The sequence below is a fragment of the Myotis lucifugus genome, unplaced genomic scaffold (assembly GCF_000147115.1).
Source record: "Myotis lucifugus unplaced genomic scaffold, Myoluc2.0 scaffold_83, whole genome shotgun sequence".
In the NCBI taxonomy this organism is placed as follows: domain Eukaryota; kingdom Metazoa; phylum Chordata; class Mammalia; order Chiroptera; family Vespertilionidae; genus Myotis; species Myotis lucifugus.
In genome coordinates, this window is record NW_005871131.1 from 4200335 (window position 1) to 4227306 (window position 26972).

The 26972-nt window shown below is 41.8% G+C and overlaps 2 protein-coding genes across 10 annotated transcripts in view; one reads left to right on the top strand and one right to left on the bottom strand.

Annotated features, from left to right (window-relative positions):
* Positions 1-1980: 1980 nt before the first annotated feature.
* Positions 1981-22074, bottom strand: HESX1 (HESX homeobox 1). Of its 2 annotated transcripts, XM_023755718.1 has the most exons (5): positions 20888-22074; positions 4191-4454; positions 3497-3696; positions 3121-3222; positions 1981-3024 (listed from the first exon to the last, which is right to left on the bottom strand). In XM_023755718.1, exons 2-5 carry the CDS (start codon positions 4345-4347, stop codon positions 2926-2928), a joined length of 558 nt encoding a protein of 185 aa, XP_023611486.1. In that variant the 5' UTR covers positions 4348-4454; positions 20888-22074; the 3' UTR covers positions 1981-2925. The 2 variants fall into 2 exon arrangements, with proteins under 2 accessions (XP_023611486.1, XP_006090928.1); XM_006090866.3 differs by lacking the exon at positions 20888-22074 and having other exon boundaries at positions 2640-3024; positions 4191-4798.
* Positions 22075-22283: 209 nt separating this feature from the next.
* APPL1 (adaptor protein, phosphotyrosine interacting with PH domain and leucine zipper 1) overlaps positions 22284-26972 on the top strand; it is a 33602-nt gene continuing 28913 nt past the window's right edge. For 3 of the 8 annotated variants that reach the window (XM_023755719.1, XM_023755720.1, XM_014457708.2), the window contains exon 1: positions 22286-22475. In XM_023755719.1, coding sequence (XP_023611487.1) covers positions 22422-22475 — 54 coding nt within the window. In that variant the 5' untranslated portion in view covers positions 22286-22421. Of the gene's footprint in view, positions 22476-22647; positions 22755-26972 lie in introns of those variants that run through there. The other 5 variants (XM_006090868.3, XM_023755721.1, XM_023755722.1 and 2 more) reach the window with 4 other exon arrangements.

A 26972-nucleotide genomic window follows, 5' to 3' on the forward strand; every position in this document is an offset into this window, starting at 1 on the left:
ACACTCAATTAATATTTGACAAAGGAGGCAAGAGCATACAATGGAATCAAGACAGTGTCTTCAATAAATGGTGTTGGGAAAATTGGACAGATACATGCAAAAAAAAAAAAAATGAAACTAGACCACCAACTTACACCATACACAAGAATAAACTCAAAATGGATAAAAGACTTAAGTGTAAGTCGTGAAACTATAAAAAACCTAGAAGAAAACATAGGCAGCAAAATCTCAGACATCTCTCATAGCAATGCTTGTTGACACATCTCCTAGGGCAAGGGAAACTAAGGAGAAAATAAATGGGACTATATCGAAATAAAAAGCCTCTGCACAGCAAAAGAAACCATCAACAAAACAAAAAGGGAGAACATATTTGGCAATGATATGTCTGATAGAGTTAATATCCAAAATATATAAGGAACTCATAACCGAAGGAAGACAAACAATCCAATTAAAAAATAGGCAAAGGACCTAAATAGACACTTTTCCAAAGAGGACATACAGATGGCCAAGAGACATATGAAAAAATGCTCAAAGTCACTGTTCATCAGAGAGATGCAAATTAAAACGACAATGAGGTATATCACGTCACACCTGTCAGAATGGCTACCATCAACAAATCAACAAATGACAAGAGCTGGCCAGGATGTGGATAAAAGGGAACCCTAGTGCAGTGCTGGTGGGAATGCAGACTGGTGCAGCAGTTATGGAAAACAGTATGGAGTTTCTTAAAAAAATTAAATATGGAACTGTCATTTGACCCAATGATCCCACTTCTAGAAACCCGAAATACCAATCAGAAAGAATGTATGCACCCCTATGTTTATAGCAGCACAATTGATAATAGCTAAGATCTGGAAACAGCCCAAGTATCACATGATCTCACTCATACGTGGAATATAAGTAACAAAATAAACTGACAAATGGAGTGGATCCAGAGACATGGAAGCGTGGAACAAAGTGAGGAATCTTGGAGGAAGGGTGGGAGAGGGTGGATGGGTGGGAGGTAATCAACTAAGGACCTTGTATGCATATATGCATGGCCCATGGACACAGACAATGGAGTGGTGAGGGCCTGGTGATAGGGGGGAGGGCAGGGGCGGGCTGGAGGGGGTCAATGGGGGGAAAAATTGGACATATGTAATACTTTCATTTATAAAGTATTACATTCATTTAAAAAAAAATAGTGCCCTGACCATTTTGGCTCAGTGGATAGAGCGTCAGCCTACGGACTCAAGGGTCCTGGGTTTGATTCCGGTCAAGGGCTTGTGCCTTGGTTGCGGGCACATCCCCAGTGGGGAGTGTGTGGGAGGCAGCTGATCGGTGTTTCTCTCTCATCGATGTTTCTGACTCTCTATCCCTCTCCCTTCCTCTCTGTAAAAAATCAATAAAATATATTTGGAAAAAAATAGTGCTTCATATCTTATATTAATGAAAGCAGTTCTTTATACACTGGAAAAATGGCCGTCTGGCAGTGGAGTCTTCCTTGGAGAACCTTTGGTGCCTCTGGTCTCCCAGTTACTGCCCTTGGGGCCCTTCTGACCTCCTCCCTCCCCATCTCAACAACAGTGGAACAGAATAAGGCAGCTCATTGCTGACCAGTTGTTGAGACACAGAGCTCTCTATCCCCAAATGTGCTCTCGGTAAATGATTTTTAAGAGCTTCAAAATCTGAGTCATGCTAGTTTTCCTCAGCAATAATGTGCAAACTCCCTCTAATCTTTCTCATGCAATAGGAGAAAAAGAAAAAAGTTCAATAAGAATCTTCTACTTTGGTTATCACTGGGACAGAAAAGGACAGAGGAATAGGAAAGAAAGAAAAGGGAAACAAGGAAGAATTCAATTCAAAGGGGCAAAGTTGAAATAGGCTTTTAGGAGACAAAGTCAGAGCCCTCAAGCTAACATTTCAAAAAGAACACCCACTTTGGCCTTCCATTAATTAAGTGGAAAACAAATACCCAGATTTTCAGTGGTAAGACTCCTTTCTTGGGATGCTATTTAATCCTATTTGCATCTTTAATTGACAGGTACAATGGCAAATGCAAAGAAAATACATAGTTTTTGTCTCAGAAAGCGCCCTGATTATTTCCAACAAGTATGTCAGAGTACATACGCAAGGCAGGCCTTATCCCACCTTCTCAGTCAACATATTACTTGTAACAAAATATACAGCCAATTGGAAATCACTACACTAGAAATAGATATAAGCCACATGTTCATTATCACTTTAAGGAATGAAATTAAAGTACAGCATTACATGAATTAGAAAAATATTTTAAAATTTGCATTTACTTGCAGCTCAATTCTTTTGTGCAATGGTATGAATATGACAACTGATACTTTTATATTTCTACTTTGGTATAATGACTTTGCTTTTTTAAAAAACTGAAACTGGCATTCTATAAGGATTTGTATTGCTATATGGTGAAAAATTTTCACTGATTCATGCCAGAAATCAAGAGAAAATAAGATTTATGAATAAATCATATTTGATCATTAAAGCATAAACACGCTTCAAAATGCATTTGAAGGAAACTAATTGAAACAAGTCACACCTTTGTGCCATTCTCCAGATGATTTTACTTGAATTATTTTGTAAATGTACAGAATTCAGTTTGTGGAGCCACTTAGTCACGAGTTTACTGATTTTAGCAAACTAATTTATTACATTAAATTTGCTCACTGAAAAAATAGCTGGCTGTTTCTGAAAATGTTTATTAAAATATATAGAAAAGGCCTTTATTATATTTAAAAATGCCCAAGTATAACAGGTACCATGATATAGTAATTATTTACAATATATTTTCAGAAAGTGACAATGTTCAGATTAAATGCAGAAAAGAAAACATCACATTTAAAAAACTTGATATTTCCATTGGTTCTTCGTGTTCTGCAATTGGAAGATAACTTCACAAGTTTAGTTTTCTATCTATTCCAAGAGATTTGTGTTGAAGTTTTTCTTCACCATTAGAAACTGTGATTCTCTGTGAGACCTCCTCAGTTTGGCACGCCGATTTTGGAACCATATCTAAAATTAAGAAGAAATAAAATAGATCTCAGAAACATTATTTCATTATTCTTAACATTTCAATCATCAGGAATAACAACTAAATTTGAAAATTACCTGGATTCTGTCTTCCTCTAGATTCAATTTTCGAGCTAAGTCTTCTCTGATATCAATGCCAGGATAGCAGTTTACTCTAAAGACATTTTCCAACACTTCAATCTAAGAATAAGGAAATAGTTATTTAAAATGTTGCTTCTTGGAATGTCATTATAAAATGGACTTTAATTTGTATAGCAAAATAATTTCATTTAAATCTTCGACAATTATTTTGTATGTCTTTTTAAAAAAATGACTACCCACAAACTGTTAAAAATGATACATTCTGTTATTTTATTAATAACGCCTAAATTGAAATCCCAAAGTGAATGGGCTTTTGCTCAACAGGGTGTCAATTTAAGTCTTTGTATTATTATTAGTTGAAAAAACTTCCCACCTGGTTTTGAGTAAAAGCAGTTCTTGGTCTTCTGCCTCTATACCAACTCAACTCTCTTTTCAAAGACAGTCTTTCTGAGGTTGAAAAGTAACTTTCATATTTCATAACTTTTTCTTCTGGCACTGGGTGATCCACAGTACAAGAGAACAAAATCCCATTTGGAAGGCTTGGGACATGTAGATATAGGTTCACATCTTTCTCTAAAAACAGAAAAATAAACCCCATCTTAGAAGTCCAATCCTACATTCAACAAAGTTCTATAAGAATTTCAGGAACTTGACTTTAATTTTTCTAGTGACATTCTTCTGCGTTTCACAAGAGACTTGACCTCTCATCAACCAAAACCAAAAAGCAAATCAAAATGAAGATCCTGCCTTGGTGATAGAGGACCTTTTGGTCTCTGAATGCCACTTATTTTTCAGTGAAAAAAGACTTAGAATATCTGATGTGTCAAATAAACACAGAGATCTGCAGGTGCGTGGCCTTTCCTGTGAGTGAACACTATACCCACTGGATTCAAGGCTGATAGTCTTTTTATTTCCCATAGGACTCAGCTGGAGATATTAAAAGTCCTAGATACTTTAGTTATGTAACTGGATGAAACTGCAGTTTCTTTTTAACTCTAGGCAATATAAAATTAAAGGCCAGATTAAACAGTGCAAGAGAAATAAAAGAGTTTAAAAATTAAGCATACCTGAGGAGCTGCAGGTGTCTGCCCAAGGCCGGTGGGGTTTCATGGATGGAACACTGTCTTTCTTCTGGTCCAGTCCTAAAATGCTCTCAATTGAAAAGGAGCAGGGCGAGGGTTTGCTTTCCCCAAGCCGAGCGCCCTCCTGAAGGCTAGGAGACATCCTCCCGTGGGCTGCACAGGTCGGCAGCTCTGGCCTCTGTGCACCTCTTGGCTGGCTCTGCCCCACACATACAGGGCGGTGATCTTCCTGCAGGTCACGTTAGGGCTCTGCTGACAAGGGGGCTGGATTTAGAATGTCACTAATTAAAATCCTGTCTTAGAAAGTTTTAGCAAGTCAATGAACACCCGGTCAGCAGCTTGAGGAGTTAATTGTTTATTTGTTTGCAAAGTAATTAGCAACTAATGGCTACACCAGGGGGGCCACCTACAGGGACAAAATGTGTTATCTCTCCTAAGCAGAACACAGACTTAACTTTCTCAAAAGAAGTGATGCACAAACTAGCACTCCTCTTTTATTTGAAACCATTAATGCATAAAATCATGCTTTTATTCTGAAGTTCATACTTTCATGGACTCCAGTTACCTAAACATACAGGCGAGATAGGAAAGCAGTCAAGTAATAAATAATCTAATTTAAGTGAATTTCCTTCCAAAGAAATTGGAAAAAGTAATAATCTCTTAATGCTATTACGGTAATTCTGATGAAAATTCCTGTTTTTCATATGCATATGTAATAGTAAATGTTGTCAATGAAAACACAATAGTATTTGGAGTGCAGCATACTGGAAAAGGTTGGCAATGTTATTAACGCTGAGTGTAATTGTCTTCCAAGTGCCGGAATTAATTCATAAGAAACAGTTGCACCAAGTATTTTAAATAATTAATGAGAAAATTCCCTTCTTTCATCTTTTGTTTTAAATTCGAGAGATAGAAATTTATATAAAGATTCATATGTAACTATCTCCAAGCAATTTAAAAGCATGGCTTCAACTTAAAGGGAAGGATTTCTCTCACCATAGTTATTTCAAAGAAAAGAACATAGTGTACTGTATTTTTTTAAAGAAAAATTTCCCTCTGAGGGATTGGGGGGTTTCCATGAAGACAATAGGTTTGTGAAAAATAACCAAGAACAGAATGTTTTAAATTTGTAATCTTAAGAAAAACTGAAATTAAGAGAAGAATATAGCTGCTAGTTGGGAAGATTTTGAAGTGGCCGCTCCCTTCAAAAAGTACGGTACTTTTAGTTCTGTGCTCTGCTGTAGCTCTTCTCCCAGTCCCTTCCTGATGGCCAGCTTTATCATGCTTTTAAACAACTCCTGGACTTTTCTTCAGGAAAAATAGTCTGCTCATAGAGGAAATAGCCTTTACAGGATGGAACTCAACCTCATCAGATTTTATCCCCTCATGATGTCATAAACATTACGCTAAATTCTCCTATGCAAGCTCTAGAGTGAACAAAAGATTCACATACAAAACATCAACAGGCACATGTAAGATGGTGTGTAGATACACAAGTAAAGCCATGCTGACAACTGCTAGACAGATGTGAGCAGAGCAAGGACCATGGGCCAAGTACAGAAAGCCCAATGCCTAACAAGGGACAAAACAAGAACTTTGCTCCAAGGTAACATCTTCCCCTCACATATCCTTGGTCATGAAGTTTAGACCCCCTGACCTTTTTCTCCATAACACAACATCTAGGCTTCAGTTGTATTTCAGCTCCAGGCCCAGAAATGTAGCAAAACCAGACAAGTGACACCATGGTTGACCTCAGAACCCACTCATTGACTGTGAAATGACCCCCTGCCCTGGCACAGACCAAACAGTGGAGACCACGACCCTGAAGAGCACACCTGGAGAGCTGATGAATATTCTATTGAGATACTCCCTGAGACCTCCCCTAAGATTTCCACCTGCAAGAGAGAGATTAATGCTCAGGACAAAGGACCCAGTGGGCACTCTCCTATCCCTCTCTTCTTCCCCCACAGGCACGCATCTCCTAACCTCTAAGGGAGCCCATGATACTTGCAACCAGGAGAGCAATCGACAGCAGCAGCTCGTCCCAGGCTACCTTCCTGACCCTGTCTCCAAGGCCCCCTTTTCTCTGACTTTTCAGTGAGTCCAAGCAGCCCAGGCTAAGCTTCCCTGTTGCTTCTTTTATGACCTTCCTTGTTTCACTGTCCTAAGTATATTTTTGCTGCCGTCATGGACCCAATACCCTTTGGCTCAGTGCTATGTACCACTTCCCTTTGGATATCTCCATTAACCAACACTTTTCCTTTAATAAATTCAATTTTTCTTTATTCGCCATCTGAGAAGGCTTCTTAGCCTGTCCGGCACCACTGACTTGAACCTTTCAAGAATGAATAAACTAGTAAACTTTATACCGCGTGGAGGTTTTACCTATAGTAGATAGGCTGTACGAAAATGGGGGTGAACTTAATCTGGGAAGACTTGGAGCAAGAGAGACTTCATGCCCTTCCCAGATTCCTTTCTCTCCTCTGAAACATTCATTCATTCATCCACTCATTCGACAATTGGTTGAATACCTACTCAGTACCAGAATAAATAGAATAGGATTCATGCCCTCATGAAGCTCACCATGGTGCTGGGTGAGGTAGAGGTGGAAAGAGAGGTAACGAACAATAGTATATAAATAAATAAATTCATACATTAATTAGAAGAATGAAAAAAAAAAAGCAGGTGAGCCCGGTAAGCTGGATCAGCAGTGCATAAGGTGGGAAAAAGCCTCGCTGAAACTCTGAGTAGTGCCCCCCATGGAGTAGTGCCTCAGAGGTGCAAGTTGAAAGGATGTTATAGCACATGCTGGAGTCACTCCAGTCCCCAATTTCTTCTTTATCAAGAGGACATTCCGATATTTTTATTTGTCTTGAGTTGATTTTATCTGGATTTACATAATACCAGTTTATATATAGACTAGAGGCCCGTTGCAGGAAGATTCCTGCAAGAATAAATAGGGCTTCCTGTGGCTGGAGCAAAGCAGAGAAGGGAGCGAAACCTGCTGAGGTGGGTTTCGCTCCTGCTCCCAGCCGCTGTGGCTGGGTTTTTTTCTCCTGCTCCCAGCCGCTGCGGCTGGGTTTCCCCTCCCTCCTCCCGCCTCCGCAGCCTTGGCTCTGTTCCTGTCTCCGCTGCCTCTACTTTGCTCCCTTCTGTAGCGCTTCCCTTCCACATTGTCTTCAGTCTTCGCTCCCAGCCGCCAATTTGCAAATTAACCGCCATCTTTGTTGGTGGTTAATTTGCATATCACGCCGATTAGCCAATGGGAGGTGTAGTGAAGGTATGGTCAATTACCATGTTTGTCTATTATTAGATAGGATGAGTTGATAAAAATCAAAGGTAGGAAAGAATTTCTCTGAAAATGGGGGTAAAAGTTTTCTCATATGTAAAAGTATTCACTCAACAGATTTTTATAGAGCACTTAATATGTGCCAGATACAATTCTAAGTACTAGAGATCAGTGTTGAACAATACAAGGTACTCAGAGAGTGATAAACTCATTAAAAGGAATAAACAAGGTGATGGTGATGAAACTTAACAGGGGTGGGTGGATAGGTAGGTAGGGAGAGGGTCTTTAAGTAGAACAGTTGGGCAGGCCTCCCTAAGGAGGTAACATCTTAGCTGATGGTGAGGATGAGAGAAAGTCAGCATGCCAAGATATTGAGAAAGAACATTCAGTTTAGGAAACAGCAAGTACAAAGGTTTTGCAGCTGAAAAGCACTGGAATATTTGAGAAAGAAAAGGCAATAGCCAAAGGGAAGTGAGTGGTACCAGATGCTATTATTTGGAGAACCAGGCTGGGCTCGATAATGGATGGCTTTTATAAAAATCATGGTAATGAATTCAAGTGCAAGGGGAAGCCAGGGTAGCATTTTAAGCTGGGACTGACAGGATAGTCTGAGCAGTTTTTTTTTTCCCTCTTAATCCTAACCCGAGAATATTTTTTCCATTGATTTTTAGTGAGAGTGAAAGGGAGGGAGGGAGGGAGAGGAGTAGGGGGAGGAGTAGGGGGAGAGGGAGAGGGCGATGAAGAGGGAGAGGGAGGGAGAGGGAGAGGGAGAGAGAGAGAGAGAGAGAGAGAGAGATGTGGGAGACACATTGATTGGTTGCCTCCCACCAGGTATGTGCTCTGACTGGGAAATGAACCCTTCAATGCAATGCTCTAACCACTTAGCACACTGACCAGGGTGTCTGAGCAGGTTTTACTCACAAAACTTCTGACATGAAATGTATATGGGTTTTCCATTCCAAATAATTCTCCAATTCTCTGCAAACAACTGGGTGCCCTACAATTCAATTCAATTCTGACACTAACTACCAGGAGTTAACACAAACCCCACAGGTTCAGTCCCACAAAACTGCATGCACTTCAGAAACCAGTCACAAATCCTAGGTGGCCACTTGTACTTCTGACCAACTGGCCATAAATCCAGGGTTTCCATGAGCCCTCCTCAGGTTCAGTTATGTGCTAGAATGGCTCCCAAAACTCAGGAGGCACTTTACTTATGTTTCCTGTTTTATTATAAAGGATAACTCAGAAACAGTCAAATAGAAGAGATGCATAGGGCAAGGTATGGGGGAAGGAAGCTCTCTGAGCCACCATCCTACCCTCCTAGCACTTCAATGTGTTCAGCAATCAGGAAGCTCTTTGAACCCAGTTTTGTGGAGGTTTCATTACGTAAGCATCATTGTTTAAATTATTGGCTATTGGTGATTGACCTCAATCTCTATCTCACCTCCCCTGAGGTTAGGAAGTAGGGCTGAAAGTTCTAAACTTCTAATCAAGGTTAATAAACCTGGAGACAGATTGATCAAGAACAAAAGAACACAAATTACCAATATTAGGAATAAAGAGGTGTTACCATTACAGAGACCACAGACATTAAATAGATAAAGGATTATGAACAACTTTATACCAATAAATTCAATAACTTGCATAAAATAAGTATCTTTAAAAGCTATGATTACCAAAACTAAGATAAGATACAACAGAAAATATTGGCCCTGGCCAGTTTGGCTCACTGGTTAGAACATAGGCCCGTGGATCGAAGGGTCGTGGGTTCAATTCCTGGTCAAGGGCACATACCTCGGTTGCTGGTTCTATCCCTGGGGTGTGTGTGGGAGGCAAGAAATCAATGAGTCTCTCTCATGTGGATGTTTCTCTCCCTCTCTCCGCCCGCCCTCTCCCTCACTTCTACTCTGTCTGAAAATCAATGGAAAAAATATCCTCGGTGAGGATTAAAAAAAAAAAGAAACAAAATTGATTATCAAATTCTTTCCCAAGTTCACTAATGAAATTCATCAAATATTTAAAGAGCAGTCTTAAACAATACCAGTCTTATACAAACTTTCAGAAAATGGAATGGCTTTCTAAATTTGTTTTATAACGCCTGAATAACCCTGATAACAAATTATACATAAATATCCTTTAAGAACACAGACTTTTTTTATTCCTTAAAACGTTAGCAAATTGAGTGTAGAAACATACACAGAGGATAATGTATTATGAGTAAGTGGGGCTTTTCCCAGAAAGGCAAGTTTAATATTTAAAAATCAATCAATGTCATCCATCACATTGACAGAAAAAAAGCTGTGATCACATTAACAGATGCAGGAAAATATTCATGACTTAAAAAAATCTTTCAACAAATTAGGATTAGAAGTAACTTCCTTAATTTGATAAAGGGCATCCATAGAAATAATCAGGTAACATATATTTAATAGTGAAATATTGAATGCTTTCTCCCTAGGATTAGTTACAAGGCAAGGATGTTTACTTTAAGCATTTCTATTTAACATTATATTGGATCTAAGGCAGTGCAATGAGGCAAGGAAAAGAAATAAAAGTCATATAGATTAGAATGGAAGTAAACTGTCTCTATTCACAAATGACATGATTGTTTACATAGAAAAATCTTAAGAATCTATAAAATAAATTCATTAAAAAGTATAATGTCATTTATGTAATGTTCTAAAATACACAAAACGAGTTTATATTGAAAAAATCAAAAGGTGTGAATGGAGGTGGAGACTAAATGGGAAGAATGAGGAGACTTGGGGGGTAATGGTAATATTTTATATCTTGCTGGAGTTTGGATTACACAGATGTATAGATTTGTCAATTCTCATTGATTGGTACTCTTCACTGTATGTAAAATTTTATCTATTAAAGTATAAGCAAGTATTGAATTATAGTTAATGATATGCATGCTGATGAGCTTAAGGGAAAAGTTGTTGATGTCTGCAACTTTAAAATAAAAAATAAATAAGACAGCCCTAACCGGTTTGGCTTGTGGATAGAGCATCAGCCTGCGGACTCAAGGGTCCCAGGTTCGATTCCGGACAAGGGCATGTACCTTGGTTGCAGGCACATCCCAGTAGGGGGTGTGCAGGAGGCAGCTGATCGATGTTTCTCTCTCATCAATGTTTCTAACTCTCTATCCCTCTCCCTTCCTCTCTGTAAAATATCAATAAAATATATTTAATAAGTAAATAAATAAATAAATAAATAAATAAATAAGATGGATGGATGGATAGATATGTGATTAACATTAAACATCTATAATAATAAAAGCGTAATATGCTAATTAGACTGGACAGCTGAACAACCTTCAGACGTCCTTCTGGACAACCTTCCGGACAAAGCCGGGGCTGCAAGGGCCGAGGCAGCCACTGTGGCTTGCGAGGGCTGAGCCCTTTGCGCAAATTTTGTGCATTGGGCCTCTAGTTAATCTATAATTGCAGACCAACAGAACTTCTCATGCAATGGAGTTTTCTAAGATAATGGAAATGTTCTATATCTGCACTACCTAATATGATAGCCACAGGTCACCTGTGGCTAATGAGCACTTGAAATGTGGCTAGTGCAACTGAGGAACTAAACCTTAAATTTATTTAAATTTAGTTAGCCCACATGTGGCCAGCATAGACAGAGAACATTTCCATCACTGCAGAAAGTTCAGTTGGGCAATGCTGGTCTACAAGTATAGAAAAATGTTGAAAACAGTGATGATGAAAACGGACACCGTTCTTTTGTTCCTCACATGAGAACAGTGTTTCACCATTAATATAATATATACAGTCGGTTTCTAATAAATGTTACTTATCTATATTGCTTTATAGCTTCTAAAGCATTTTAACAGATATGTATTTAATCCTTTCACAAATCCTCCACTATATGTAGCTGAGAAAACAGAAACTGAGAGTTCAGTTGTAATTTATAGAAGTCATCAGCTAGCAAGTGGCAGAGTCTTGACTTGGATTTTCTGTTTGGAAATTCCCTATTTTATAGACATTATCAAATAACAACCACTGTAATATCCTCACCAATGATCTCATGATATAAAGTGTACTGATCAGTTAAGAAAAAGGTTGTGAAACCTCGCAAATGATTTATCCTCAATAACTTTTAACAGTTATTTTGATATGAGAAACAAAAGTTTGACAATTGACAATGAAGATATTTGAGGAATCATAAAATTGTACAGTCTGTATTATAAACATCTACATGTATAAGTAAAAATTTAGAGGTTTATGTTTTGTTTTATAACTTCTAAATCCACCCAGGTTTTTATCATTTATTTTCTAATTGTGTATTACAATTAAATCCCAAATCATTAACATCAGGAAAAATGCCCACTGTCTTAGGTGTTTTGGCAGAGATTTTTTAAAATAAATCAGCCATATAATTATTATGCTCACAATCTGTGAGCATAAGATAGAAATGCAATAAGCAAAGCTCTAATGACACTTGTACTTTATTTTTACATAGGAATTACACTGTCCTATTTGAGACTGTCAGTATTTTTAAATGTTAAATGTGTTTTTGAAAATAAAAGTTTATTTTTTACTGTATACATTCAGTGTCTCCTAGACAATGTCAAAGTAGATATTTAATAAGTATTTGTTAAATGAGTGAGGGACCAAACAAATGGGAGGAATGGAGGGGATTAGGGAAGAAAGCCTTTCTACAAATTGTGGCCAACACAAGTGAAACTGCTGGGGGGTTTTACTATTGTTCCCAAAATGTTTTAAAAAAAAATGTTTTTATTTTTCAAATAAAAGTTCCCCCCCCAAATATTTTTTTTGTATTAAATTTCCGGGTTTTCGGGGTGTACAACATAGGGGGTTAGAACATTTAAAATACTTTACAGTTTTTCCCCCTGATAAGTTCCAGTCCCCTCCCGGGCACCATACCATGGTTAATTACAATACTAGAGGCCCGGTGCACAAAATTTCGTGTGGCAGGGGGGGAGGGGGGGGGGGCGGGTCCCCTCAGCCTGGGCCTGCGCCCTCTCGCAAATCCAGGACCCCCCCGGGGTATGGTCCTTAGGCCTGGCGGGCGATCAGGACCTATCCGGGCTTTCCTTCCCCTGGCTGCCGGCAGCTGGCCCTGCCCCTGCCACTGCTTGCCATCTGTGCAGCACTCCCCCCCGCCCCCTTCAACTGGTTGCCTCCCTCTGCAAGTGACAGGCTTGGCTGGACTAGGCCTCCCTCTGCTGGATGATCACTGGGCAGCCCCACACACCTGCCACAGCGTCACTGGCTGGTGGCCTGGGCCTCCCTCTGTGGGGTGATTGATCGCGGGGCCCCCAGATCGATCGCCCCGCAGAGGGAAGCCCTGCCCTCCCGCCGCAGTGCCACCGGCTGGGTAGCCTGGGCCTCCCTCTTTGGGGCGATTGTGGAGCACACCCCCTGACCCCCAATCGATTGCCCCACAGAGGGTGGCCTGGGCCTCCCTCTGCAGGGTGATTGTGGGGTGATGGCGGGGTCCCCCGACCAATCGCATCGCACCCACCTTGGCTGGCCTGGTGCCAGTGTGTGTCATAGTGTGGTCGTCTGGAAGGTCATCCATATGGTCATTCTGCTGTTCAGTTGTTTGGTCGATTTGCATATTACGCTTTTATTATTATAGACTAGAGACCTGGTGCACAATATTTGTGCATGAGTGGGGTCCCTAGGCCTGGCTGGCGACCATGGCCGATCAGAGCTAGGTCAATCAGGACCAGGCTGGAGAGGAGGCGACGGTCACTGGGCTGGGCGTGGAAGGAATGGATGCCAGATGCCAACTCCGCCATTGTTGGTGCCCCGCCACCACGCAGTTCCCTCCTCCTCCATTCCCTCCTCCTTCACTCCTCCTTTGCTTGCTGCCCTGCTGCCACCGAGACGGGTGGGCAGCAGGCTGACTGAGGCCTGCTGGCTGGGGGAAGGGACGGGGCGTGGGAGGTTGACTGCTGGCCCCATGGAAGGTGCCAGCCCTCGACCCCCCTGGGAAAGGGGCCACGTCAGCCGTCAGCCGTCAGCCACCCCCAGTTCCCATCCAAGCCTGGGGCCCCGCCCCGACCAGGTGATCGGGGCCTGGTGACTGGGGGGAGAGAATGTGGTAGGTTGGCCGGCTAGGGGAGGTTGGCAGTGGGAGCGCACTGATCACCAGGGGGCAGCTCCTGTGTTGAGCGTCTGCCCCTGATGGTCAGTGCACATCATACAGACCAGTTGTTCTGGTCATTCTGGTTGCTTAGGCTTTTATATATATAGATTATTGACTATATACCCTTTGCTGTACTTTATATCCCTGTGATTATTTGTAACTACCAATTTATACTTCTTAATCTCTTCACCTTTTTCACCCATTCCTCCAACCTCCCTCCCCTCTAGCTCTGTGTGTGAAGGTACTCCTAGTTTTCTATGAACCAGTTATATATCACTCCAGGGTAATCCACAAATTAGAAAACATTATGGCATTCTGTAATGAAAATTTAATAAAAGTGAGATGCAGATTCACTTTAAAAATCTGGCTTGAAATGTAAAAATCCTAAGTCCTGTTAAACAATTCACATCTGTAGGACTCTGTTGTTCCATTGTTGTTAGTTGTGACACAAGGTATCTTTCCCAGTGATTACAAGGTTTAGAAGAGTGCGGGCTGTTTCATACACTCTTCTATCTTTCCCAGCACCTCTCACAGTGCCTGTCACATAGGAGATATTAAATAAAGGTTCACTTTATTTGTAACATTTAGAAACCTTTCAGGCTTTATTCACAAATCTCAAGAGCACAGTTTCATATTTTTATATTTTCAAATCAGTTAAAATGGTCTTCAGTAAAATATGGTGCTTTGCACATAGCAGGCCCTTGATTTTTAAAATTGACATGCAATGATTTGTGGCTTCCTGTCAAGATGGCGACATTGGTAAACATGATACTCGCATCCTCCCACAACCACATCAAAATTACAACTAAACCACAGAACCACCATCATTCAGAACTGCCTGAAATCAGGCTGAATGGAAGTCCTACAACTACAGAATTACAGAAGAAGCCACACTGAAACTGATAGAAGGGGCAGAGTCATAGAATGGGTTGGTCTGACACCTACGTGTGGCATATTTTTAATAGAAAGGGATGTTTTGGCTGCAGAGGTCTCTGCGAGGAGCAAGGGGTCCTAGCCCCACACCAGGTATCTGAGGCCAGGATTCCAGTGCCAGGAAGAGTAGTCTCATAACTTCAGGCTGTAAAAACCAGTGGGGATTGTGGCTGAATGACACAGGCTACTAGAGTCCCAAGCAGTTCCTCTTAAAGGGATGGTGCACAGACTTACTCAGACTCACTCCTCTGAACTCCAGCGCTTGGGCAGCAGCTTGAAAAGATCCAGGGACACATGGGGAGGAACTAAATTGTCTGGCATCAGGGCAAGAATTGGGGGAAAGTTTTGTCCCAGACAAAAGTGCTGGCAGAGGTCATTGTTGCTTTGCTGAGACCTCCTGGCTCCAGTACCAACAGGCATTCGTCATATCCAAGTCTCCATCAACCTGGCCCAGACTGTTTGCCAGGCCCCAATAATTCCCTGAGACACTGCTCCACCCAATTAGTAATCTCACCCAAGCTGTTTGCAATGGCTTTTCCATATGAATGGCCTGTCCTAGCTCAGGCTTCAGACTTTCCTAAAATTTCTCAAACAAGCAGCAGCTGGCATCAGCGTGCCCCATACCTCACGATAAGTGGCCCCAGGCCTGGCACTAGCAGTAACCTGCCTTGGTTCACAGCTTGGTCTCTCCTGGGAACCTCCAAGGCCAATAGAAGTAGCAGCCATTTGCAGATCACTCTATAGCTCGTGCTGGGTGGCCCCGGCAGTAGCTGACTTTGCACCTCCAGAGAGTCCCCAGAGCCAGTGCATCCACTGTTCATCTTCAGACCAAGTCAGATTACAGCCCTACCACATCCATTAGCAACACATTCAAGGGGTAGATTTGGAGAGGACCAAAGCCCCATTGAAGCAAGCCTCTCCTATATAGCAGCTCTTCTGCGGTAGTTGCAACTGGTCCTCACAGCCAATTGGCCTGGGAGTCAATCCCTCCCAGTGATGCCAACAGCAATGAAGGCTCAACTACAACAGGACAGTGCACACAGCCCACACAGCAGTGCACCTAGAGTGCCTAGCTCAGTGATTGGTGAGGCTGAGCCACTGGGCCCTGAAGGACACCTATCACACAAGGCCACTCTACCAATTCCAGGAGACATAGCAGCTCCACCTAATACATAGAAAAAAACACAGGGAAGCAGCAAAAATGCAGGACAAAGAAACAAATGAAAGAACAGAAGAAATCTTCAGAAAAAATACTAAATGAAATGGAAGCAAGCAAACTACCAGATACAGAGTTCAAAACAATGGTTATAACGATGCTTAAGGAATATAAATGGAAACTTCAAGGAACTTAGTGAGAAGATCAATGACATAAAAAAGGACCAGTCAGCCTGGCCAGTGCAGCTCAGTGGTTGAGTGACAACCCATGAACCTAGAGATCACTGGTTTGATTCCCAGTCAGGGCACCTGCCAGAGTTTCAGGCTCGATCCTCAGTAGGGGGTGTGCAGGAGGCAGCCAATCAATGTCTCTCTCTAACAGACATTTCACCTCTCTAGCCCTCTCCTTTCCTCTGTCTCTAAAAAAAATAAAATAAAAAAATCAACACATATTCAAAAAAAATTCATTCAATACCACATTAATAGAGTTAAATATGACAGTCTCCTCCAATTCTACCCATTTTACTCCACACCCACTGATTACTATTACTAACAGTTTGGTGCCTTTCCTTCCTGTCTTTTTTAAATGCCTTCAAATAAATAGGTGGACACGCACAGACACGTTTTTATCCATATGGAGTCAGATGTGTATTTTTCTGCTAGATGTGTATTTCACTGCTCCCTACCCCCATCCTCGCCCTATGACGCACTATGTCAGTATGTATAGCTCTATCTCATTCTTCTACAGTTGTTTGGTGCTAGACATCAAATGGATGAACCATAATTTATTGAATAACACTCCTGGGCACTTAGGGTTGTCTCCATTTTTTAAAAAAAATCTAATCATTGTAGATGAAATGGGAGAGCCTGATTGGCATTTATAACATTGTTTCTAGGGAATAAATGTTATGGTTCTTATCAACATTTTTTGAAATCTTAACTTCTATTAAAGGTATTTTTATCCAAAACCAGGTAAAAGTCAAAGTCTTCACAATAGGTCACAAGGTTTTACACAACATAGCCTTTTCTTCCTCCCTCTTCAGAGTCAGACTTCTCCTGGCTCATTCCTCTCCTGTCACCTTGGTCTCTATGCAATTCTTGAAAACAAGCCAGACCACTCCAGCCTTAAGTCTTAGGGCCTCAGCGCTGGTGAGCCTACTTAAAATTGCAACTGCCTCCTCATCTCATTTTCCCTGCTCTATTTTCTATAGCATGTACCACTTTCTAAAATACTATGCTTCTAATGACTTACTATGTTTATCATTTTTCTTTCTTCTCACCATCCTCACAAGGACAGAGATTTTTAATATTTTGTTCATTACATAGTAAATATTTGTGGAATAAAGACAACCATTTCCTGAGGTAGTACTTTGAATCTCAAAACTAAATTTATAGCACCACCTAGTGCTTGTGGAAGGATGTGCTGATTAACCCTGAGATTTATTTGCACTAGCCATGGTTTACTCAAATTCTCACTATTGTTTGGTTTTTTTTTTAACTGCCCTCTGTGGTTCTGCAAAAATTAAAATGTTTTCAATGATTAAACGGTATGAAACACACTGACTTCTCTAAGGGCCACCTCTTTTCCACTAACCTGCCCCAGAATTCTAGTGGGGGTACAAGTATCATTAAGTCATGTCTTTTAAACTTAGGGCATCTCTTCCTCTTCACTGCCAAAACCCCACAATAGCCTTTGCTGTTTTGGTATCGACAATTGTTCTCCAGAATATCAAAATACACATTTATGCCGAAACCGGTTTGGCTCAGTGGATAGAGCGTCGGCCTGCGGACTGAAAGGTCCCAGGTTCGATTCCGGTCAAGGGCATGTACCTGGGTTGCGGGCACATCCCCAGTAGGAGATGTGCGGGAGGCAGCTGATCGATTTTTCTCTCTCATCGATGTTTCTAACTCTCTATCTCTCTCCCTTCCTCTCTGTAAAAAATCAATAAAATATATTAAAAAAAATACACATTTATTAATTAAAAAATTTTTGTTTTGGCTATAAAAACCCCCTAAGTCAAAGTGATAAAACACTAGCGAAGGTAATGGTAATGTTTAAAATAGTTTCAGGATTCTCTAAAAGAGTGAGCACCATCTTCTAACATAGGAAATATTGGTTTCTTTAGATATGAAAAAAGGGAAAATTAAGAACACAAAGCTGCTTTAAAAGCATTAAAATATTTAAGATTAAATTAAGCTAATTTTTATTGAATGCTTATTGTACTTAGGACTATTTTGAAAACTCATTAATCATCTTCACAATATTATAATGTAGGTTCCCTATATTAGGCCCTATTTTTCAGATGACAGAATGGAGACACAAAGTCACAAAACTAGTAAAGAGTACAGCCAGGAATCAAAGATAGCTAGGCTGACCTAAGCTTTTATCCATCTCCCCACAGAAGTGAGAAGGACTCTGCTTTGATTCAAAGTTCTTGGCCTGGCCAAAGAAATAAATTTAGTAATGTCCTCTTCTTCCAAAAAGGAATCAAGGTAACCATAAAAGAAACAGAAGCATATACAGTTATTCTAGGAATAAAGTTCTTTGTACAGCCAAGAAAGTGGAAGCTACAGAATTTGCCTTTCATTTTAAGGATGCTTGGCAAAGAGCAAAAGCAATGATCAACATCAAGGTCAAAGGTGGAGGGTGGTTTGCAGTGGCACAGTGAAGAATCTGTTGGTTCTTGCTGCTCATCCACCTCTTTTTGAAATCCACTCCTCAGAACTTTTGAGTCTACCCTCAGATTGCCCAAAGCAGTGGTCGGCAAACTCATTAGTCAGCAGAGCCAAATATCAACAGTACAACGATTGAAATTTCTTTTGAGAGCCAAATTTTTAAAACTTAAACTATATAGGTAGGTACATTGTTATTAACTTAATTAGGGTACTCCTAAGGCTTAGGAAGAGCCACACTCAAGGGGCCAAAAAGTCGCATGTGGCTCGCGAGCCGCAGTTTGCTGACCACGGGGTTAGAGCATTGTCCTGATATGCCAAGGTTGTGGGTTCGATCCCCAGTCAGGGCACATACAATAATCAACCAACAAATGAATGAATAAGTGAAACTATAATTCAATGTTTCTCTCTCTCTCTCTCTTCCTCTCCCGTTCCTCTTTCTCTAAAATCAATAAAAAATCCCACTTCTAGGAATATACCCTAAGAAACCCAAAGTGCCAATCAGAAAGAACGTATGCACCGCTATGTTCATAGTAGCACAATTTACAATAGCTAAGGTCTGGAAATAGCCCGAGGGCCCATCAGTAGATGAGTGGATAAAAAAGCTGTGTACATTTATACCACGGAATACTATGCAGCAGTAAAAAAGATGAATCTTTTACCCTTTGAGACAGCATGGAGGGACCTGGAGAGGATCATGCTAAATGAAATAAGTCAGTCAGAGAATGACAAGTATCACATGATTGCACTCATATGTGGAATCTAAGTAACAAAATAAACTGATGAACGGAATGGATCCAGAGACATGGAAGCATGGAATAGAGTGCGGAATCTCAGAGGGAAGAGGGGGTTGGGGGGAGAGAAGGCAGGTAATCAACCAAAGACTTGTATGCATATATGCATGGCCCATGGACACAGACAATAGGGTGCTGAAGGCCTGGGGCAGAGGGGAGGGGGCGGGCCAACTGGAGGAGTCAATGGGGGAAAAAAGAGATCATATGTAATACTTTCAACAATAAAGAATTATATTTAAAAAATTTAAGAAAACAATTATCTGTTAAAGTGAGTCCATTAACAAGTGATTTACTAGCTAACATCCAGAATTATTTGCATTATACATTATACTTTTAAAAGGAGTATGAATTCCTCAGAATTTCAGATTTATTGGTTCTTTCGGGGGATATTTGTGAAGATGAGGCTTCTCCTACTCTCCGAGTGATTCTGGAAATGGTGCCTCTGTCCCTATTCTCAGCTGGAATCTAGGACTCTTTTCCTAAATGTTTACTTGACTCTTTAAATTTTCTGAAATACAAGGCTATTTTGGAATGGAAAAACGGTTCTCCGTTTTGGATGGAGTTTTTCAACTTGTGCTTTGAGGATCATTTGCTTTGACTCATGTAGGGTAACTCCCACCCCATTTCTGACCTCTGGCATCAGAACCTTCCAGCTGTGCTAAGAAATATGTATTCTAACAACCTTCCCCAGATGACTTGTATGACCAAGGGGGATAATTTTGAAAAGTAAAGTATCAGAATCATTTGTGTTGTTAGATTCTTTTCTATTACAGACCACAGACCAGAACTTCAAAGAGTATCATGTAAAAACCCAATTATAAGATCAAATATAATTTTAGGAGACTAATAATTAACAAATCTATTTACAGGATTGTATGTCCTTTTATTGTAAATTACAGGTATGAAACGTCTCAAAGAATTGTGTGGTGAATGTCGTTTAATCCTGCCTTGCCTTCCATAAAATTAACCAGCTGGCCGAAGTTTTTACTATGCTCCCCACATGTGCGTCTCCAGTAACCCCTGAGGCATTCTCTCTGAACAAGCCTCATTTCCTGTGTAAAAGGAACTGAGCTTGGTCAACTGTACAGAATCTCGGTTGATTAAACTTAAATTGGTTGTCAGAGGAGGCTGTAATTCTGCAGTTGTGGAGATGTTTTAAAATAAAAAATACAATAATCTTTTTGGACGAGCAGGGTATATAACAGTAGCCTAGATACAGGATCCAAACAGAAGACCTGTTAAGATTCTTTATAGTTTTATGATTTGACTAAACTGCCTCTCCATTCAATTGAATGTCAACTTGTTTTTTTGTTGTTGTTGTTGTTGTTGTTTTTTTTCATTTTTTAATCAGCAGAGCCCGGTAAGAATTCCTTGTCCCTCCTTGATAATATCGTAGCCTCTTGAGAATCCATTACAAAAAGACAGTTGAGATGCACATAACACACAAAGGAGGAAACCATTGAACTTGATGAGAACACCCCACCCAGATCATTCAGTTACCTAACGGAATTTTTCACTGAAATCATTGGGTTTGGCCAACTGGCCAACTCTCTTCAACAACAACATAGAATGACTCTTCTTCCTCACACTTGGTTTTCACTGGTCACTTTCTCTTGATTCTGGGCAATCAGAAAAGGCCGCTGCCTTGCTTTTCCTACACTCACAATCTAAATCACAGCTGCACGAGGCAGGTCACTTACCTTGCAAGTCTTCCTCGGTAGAGCCAGGCTGCACGCCGCTGGGCTGCCGGAGTGAAAAGAAATCGGGGAGGACCGACGGGTTGCTGGGACCTGGAGGTGCTGTGGGTACATCTCAGCAGCTGGGAACCAGCAGCGCTGGGTAAGGCCGGACTCCAAACACCTTTCAAAAACTAAAGGTCTCTTCCAGAGGGTGACTAGTTGATAAAAAGCAATCCAAGGAGAGAGCTTTTCGTTAGAATTTATAACATGAAGGCTACTTCTGTGAAACCACTGCAAGTCTACCTGGGAAAACATTGAAAACCTGACTTCATCCTTCTTCAGGAGGCCGTGGGAAAATCTGGCTTCGGTGGAAAAGGAGTGCCTTCCATTCCCGTCGCTGTAGCTGGGTTTGCTCCCACGCACCGGCGGAGCCAGGCAACTGGTCATCTTTATACCCAGCATTTCTTGACTGAGAATGGGATGGGCTGGTGGGGCGAATGGCTGGATGTGCAGGCGGCGCTGTGATCTGCCATTTCATCTGCAAGGAACGCTCCTCGCGCCACAGGGAACCACGCCGGCAGCGTGTGGCCCAGGCAGGTGGATGGGGAGGCTGCACGTCCGGTCCAGATCCAGTCCCGAGAGCGGCCTGCGCCTTCTCCACGGTAAAACCAGGGGCCCAAGAAGCTCCTTAAAGCTTCTTCCAAAACTTTCCCACCAAACGCAAGTGCTGGTCAGTCACCAACATAACTGACTAGGGAATTCTGATTTTTAAAAGGTGCTTTCATTTGTGATTTTAAAGAAATATGGACGTCTAAATCGTGGCTTGTCAGTCCTTCAAGACCAGGAAGAATGGATGATTTTGGCGACAAGGTCACATGTTTTAAGCTGAATAAACTGATATCCAAATGTCCAGAAAAATAATGTAGAATCTACTGTCCACGAATGAGCCGGGAAAGCCCGGTGAATGACACGACCTCGGATCCCACAGACCTCTGAGGTGGCCAGCACCGTTGTGCTGGAGGGGGAGGCTGGGCGCTTCGGGGAGGGTCGGGAAGGTTCCGTTTGAGACACTAAAGGAAGGCAACAGCAGCAGGGCCTCTTGCATGGTCGCTGACGGAAAATGCTGAGGGAGAACTAAAGCCGCCCCCAATTGCCCAGTGTGGTCCTCACTCGAGGCTCTGGTTCTCGAGGCGCGCGCGGCGATGGGAGACGGCGCCCCAGTTACACCCAAGCGCGAGCGCGCACGGTGGGTGTCCGCGGAACCCGGGCGCGCCGCCGCCGCCGCCGAGCCCGGGGAGGCCAACAAACCTCCCGGCCAGCCCGCCGCGCTGACAGGCGTCGCCGCGAGCCAATGAGCGCGCCGGGAGGCGGGGCATGGATACCGAAGGGGCGGGATTTCCCGCCTGACCGCCTGGCTCTTGGCGAGGGCGGCACGGGAGGGACGGGCTGCAAAGACTGCGAGAGAGGGTGGGTCGGGGTCAGCCGCTGTGGGTGGGTCGGCGTGGGAACCGTGGGCGGCCGCCGCGTCACCTGCCGTTGCCCTCCCTCCGCCACGATGCCGGGGATCGACAAGCTGCCGATCGAGGAGACTCTGGAGGACAGCCCGCAGGTGAGGCGCGGGCGGCGGCGGGAGGCGAGGGAAGGAGCCGCGTGGGCCGATCCCAAGCCTGACGTCGCCGGGGCCGCAGGTGCCCGCCCCCGTCCAGGTGGGCGCCGCCGCCCCGTGCCCCCGCCCTCGGCGGGCCGCGCCCAAAGCCATCCAGGCCGGGCCGCCCGCCCGCAGCCCGCGTGGGCCTGCGCCGCTAGGCCGGGAGCCGCGCGCGGGGTCTGGCACCTCTGCGGCCCGGCGGTCACGTACGTTCGCGGGGCTTCGTTCTGTTGACGAAAGGTGCGTTTTTATCGCCGTGATGTGCGGTGGTAAATCCTGAAGCTGGAGTTTTCTCCCCGAAAACCTCTTCCGAGAAAATCCCGGAGAAAGAACTCGGTAGACTCAGGAGATGGTTTCTGAGCGAGCTGGGGAAAGAGGAACAGTGTTTCTCCGGGAGATGCTGAACGGCTGTTCATGTGCCCGCGGGGAGAAGCCCGCCTTGGTCCCGGAGCCTCCCGCCTGGTGTGGCCGGTGTCGTGGCCGCGACCGTAGCCGCTGTCACTCGAGCTGTGCACGCGTGTGATGGACGGCGCCTCCGAGGCCCCGCGACGGCCGTGCCGCTCCTCGCAGACTTGGCCCGGGTACACGCATCCAAATAAACGCCCGGTGTGCCGGGGTTTGCGCGCTGGGAATGCTCTTGCGCGTGCTTTAGCTGAAGACAGTCTAGGGAAACAACCATTTGTTATGTTTCTAGTACTGAAGAATGAAATCAGCTACATTAAAAACACGTCGGTGGGGGCTGTAACTTGCATAGAGAAATTTCATCCTAAGTCTTACACAATAATTTAAGCTATTTAAGACCACGTTGATGGTTGGTAACGTAACCACTTAGAATGAAGACAATGTTCTGAAATGTGCATTTGAACTACAGTTCCATGTATTTCATGTGTCTTGGCAGTTTAATATGCCCCTTTCCTGGGCGGCACGGCTGCCGTGTATTATTTTAAAATTAAAACATTTATTTATTTATTTTAGAGAGAGAGAGGGAGTGAGGAAGGGGGAGAAGAGAGAGAGATGTGGATTTGTCGTTCCACTTAGGGAACCCGAAACTTTGGGCGTGTCAGGAGGACGCTCCAACCAACTGAGCAACCCAGCTTGTGCCAAGTTGAAATTGGGCTCTGATTGTGGAATTGATTTGATTTTCCTGCTGAAAGTTATCTTCACTGGCCAGTTGCCTGCTGGTAATGTACTCTTATCAGCCAATACTGACACAAAGAGAAACCCACATCTTGGCTTGACTGCTAGAATAGCCAGTTTAAATTATTTCTGTAGTGCAAAGATAAACTATATTTGTTTCATACACTTCCCAAAAATTTTGTGAGGTGTATTGGTTAGGTGCACTTTGTCCTTTTGCCTTTTTATTATCTAAGACTCAACATGTTGCTGTACCCGGCTTTTACCTAGCCTGGCTTTTATAGCCCATAAAGACTATATGCACAGCTCAAAATAGGTTGTACAGTGCCCTGGCCATGACTTGTGAAGAGGATATCATCTCTTGACTTATTTCTTGAATTTTTCACACAATTGGTTTACAACTTGAGCATTAGTTTTTTCCTTTTTTACAAGAATGTGCCACATTAGTGTCAGTTTGACAGTAATTTTTAATGAAATAGCCACATTGATATTTCAATTTCTAGAAGTAATAATTTTTTTAAAAATTTATTTTATTGATTTTTTTTACAGAGAGGAAGGGAGAGGAATAGAGAGTTAGAAACATCAATGAGAGAGAAACATCGATCAGCTGCCTCCTGCACACTCCCCACTGGGTATGTGCCCGCAACCAAGGTACATGCCCTTGACTGGAATCGAACCTGGGACCCTTGAGTCCGCAGGCTGATGCTCTATCCACTGAGCCAAACCGGTTAGGGCTAGAAGTAATAATTTTGAACTAAATAACGTTTATTTGGGAAAATTAGTTGTGGACAACTGGGATTTGGAAAGGGAGGACACTTGTAAGTGATTCTTAGGGAGAACCTGTGGCAGAATGGAAAGTCCTGGATCTGGGATTAGGATATAAAGGTTTTAATCTTCACTGCCACTTAGTCCCTTCTGCTTTAGGGCAAGTTACTCAACTTCTCTGAACCACAGCTGTTATAGATAGCTATTTTATTTTTCTACCTGGTTATAAAAATAATATTTACTTCAGAAAAATTGGAAGTACAGAAAAGAAAGCAGTTACATGCTATGTACCCAGCCGCAAACCCTGTTAATAGTTTACTTTCTTCTTTCTAATTTTTTCTCTTATACATTTTAATGTAATTGAGATTATGTTGTGTTTACAATTTTTATTTGGTTTTAATTTAACATTATAGTTTAAGCATCTTCACATATTATTACATTCTGAATAAAAGAATTTAAAGGCTGCACGTTTCCTTAGCTGACTTAATAGTTGTCTTATTGGATTTTTAGACCCCCCCCCCAATTTTGCTTTTATATATTGGGCTGAGATTCATGCTTGGGCATCAATTTTTGCTCTAATTTGGGTTATTTATTTAGGATGGAGTCCAAGAAGTGAAGTAACAAAGATTATGGAAACTTTTAAAGCTCCTGATACAAGTTTTTATTAGATCACTTGATCCTAATCATTTTTAAAATTTTAAAAAAATTGAGGCTTCTTTCTTTTGCATAATATGAAATACTCCTAGATTCAACACATACTTGTTTTCACATTTTCACATCTCTGTTGTCAAGATGCCTCTTACAGCTGACGATGTTTTATTTCTAATTGCCTGCAAATGTACACACCTGTCTGTTTGTCCTAGTGCAGTAATGGCGAACCTATGACACCTATGTCACCTCTGACACGCGAACTCATTTTTTTGGTTGGTTTTTCTTTGTTAAATGGCATTTAAATATATAAAATAAATATCAAAAATATAAATCTTTGTTTTACTATGGTTGCAAATATCAAAAATATTTCTATATGTGACACGGCACCAGAGTTAAGTTAGGGTTTTTCAAAATGCTGACACGCCGAGCTCAAAAGGTTCGCCATCACTGTCCTAGTGGCATGACTGGCCAACTACAACCTCTAAAGTCGTTCAGCCAACAAATCAGTTTAACTTGAAGCACTACCATTCGTGTTTGTTGTTTGAAAATACTCCTTTGACACCTGATGAGATGAAGCAAGTGCCACCATTAAAACCTGCTGTATGGGCCCTGGCCAGTGTGGGTTCAGTTCCAGCTTGAGGATTCTATCCCAGGTTGAGGGAGGCAACTGATCATGATGTTTTTCTCTCTCCCTCTCCCTTTCTCACTAAATTCAATAAAAAGAAAAACTTGCTGAATGGTATCTCATGAAATGGTTTGTAAGAAAATATGTATTGGGGACAAAAGGGGAGTGCATCTAAGAAATCCTTGTACAGAATAATATTGGATGAGAAAATGGATATTTGATAACTCTTGTGTCAAAAAGTGACTCACAAGAGTTGAACTCTGAAGAAATTTTAGGGTTACTAGTATATTAAATTTATGCTGCTTGTGTTTGTTTCCCTTTTTATGTTTATATGGGTGTTATATATAAAATTGTATCTAAAGGTGTGTTTCCATGAAATTTAAATTAAAAATTTCGAGACATAAGAAAACCTTAAATTATAACTTAATTGCCAGCATTGTTTTGTTTGTTTTAGTAGTATATAAAAATGGTGCAGCTCACAGTGGATGCCATCATAGATTCAGTGAAATGGTATTGATTGTATTTTTATAAGTTGCTAATTTTAAACAATCATACAGTGTTGAACTTGATATTTGAGTTTTAATTAGGGAACCTATTCCAACCCTGTTTGGGCTAAGATGATCTTTTCTTTTTTAAAAATCCTCACCTAAAGATTTTTTTTCATTATTATTGATTTCAGAGAGAGAGAAACCGATGTGAGAGAGAAACATCAATGGGTTGCCTCCCATATGCACCCCAACCTGGGATCGAACCACAACCTAGGTATGTGCTCTAACCGGGAATCGAACCCGAAACCTTTTGGTATATGGAACTATGCTCCAACCAACTGAGCCACCTGGCCAGGGCAAGAGGATCCTTTTTTTAAATGCTTTTATTTTTCAGATTTAGATTTAGAGTTTATTTTTTTTTAATGGCAAGATGATTTTTTTAAGTGAGAAAGTTTACTATGATTGAGATTTAATTAACAATTTTTTTGAAAAATATATTTTTATTGACTTCAGAGAGGAAGGGAGAGGGGGAGAGAGAAAAACATCAATGATGAGAGATAATCATTGATCGGCCACCTCCTGCACGCACCCAGGCATGTGCCCTTGACCAGAACTATACCCGGGACCCTTCAGTCTGCAGGCCAATGCTCTATCCACTGAGTCAAACCAGCTAGGGCCAAGATGATCTTTTAAATTTAGTTCCACTACAGGTTTTTACATAAATGTATTCCTTGAATTAGGATGGTAATTTTTGGAGGAAAAAACAACTAAGTGACAGATTTTTCTTAAAAATGG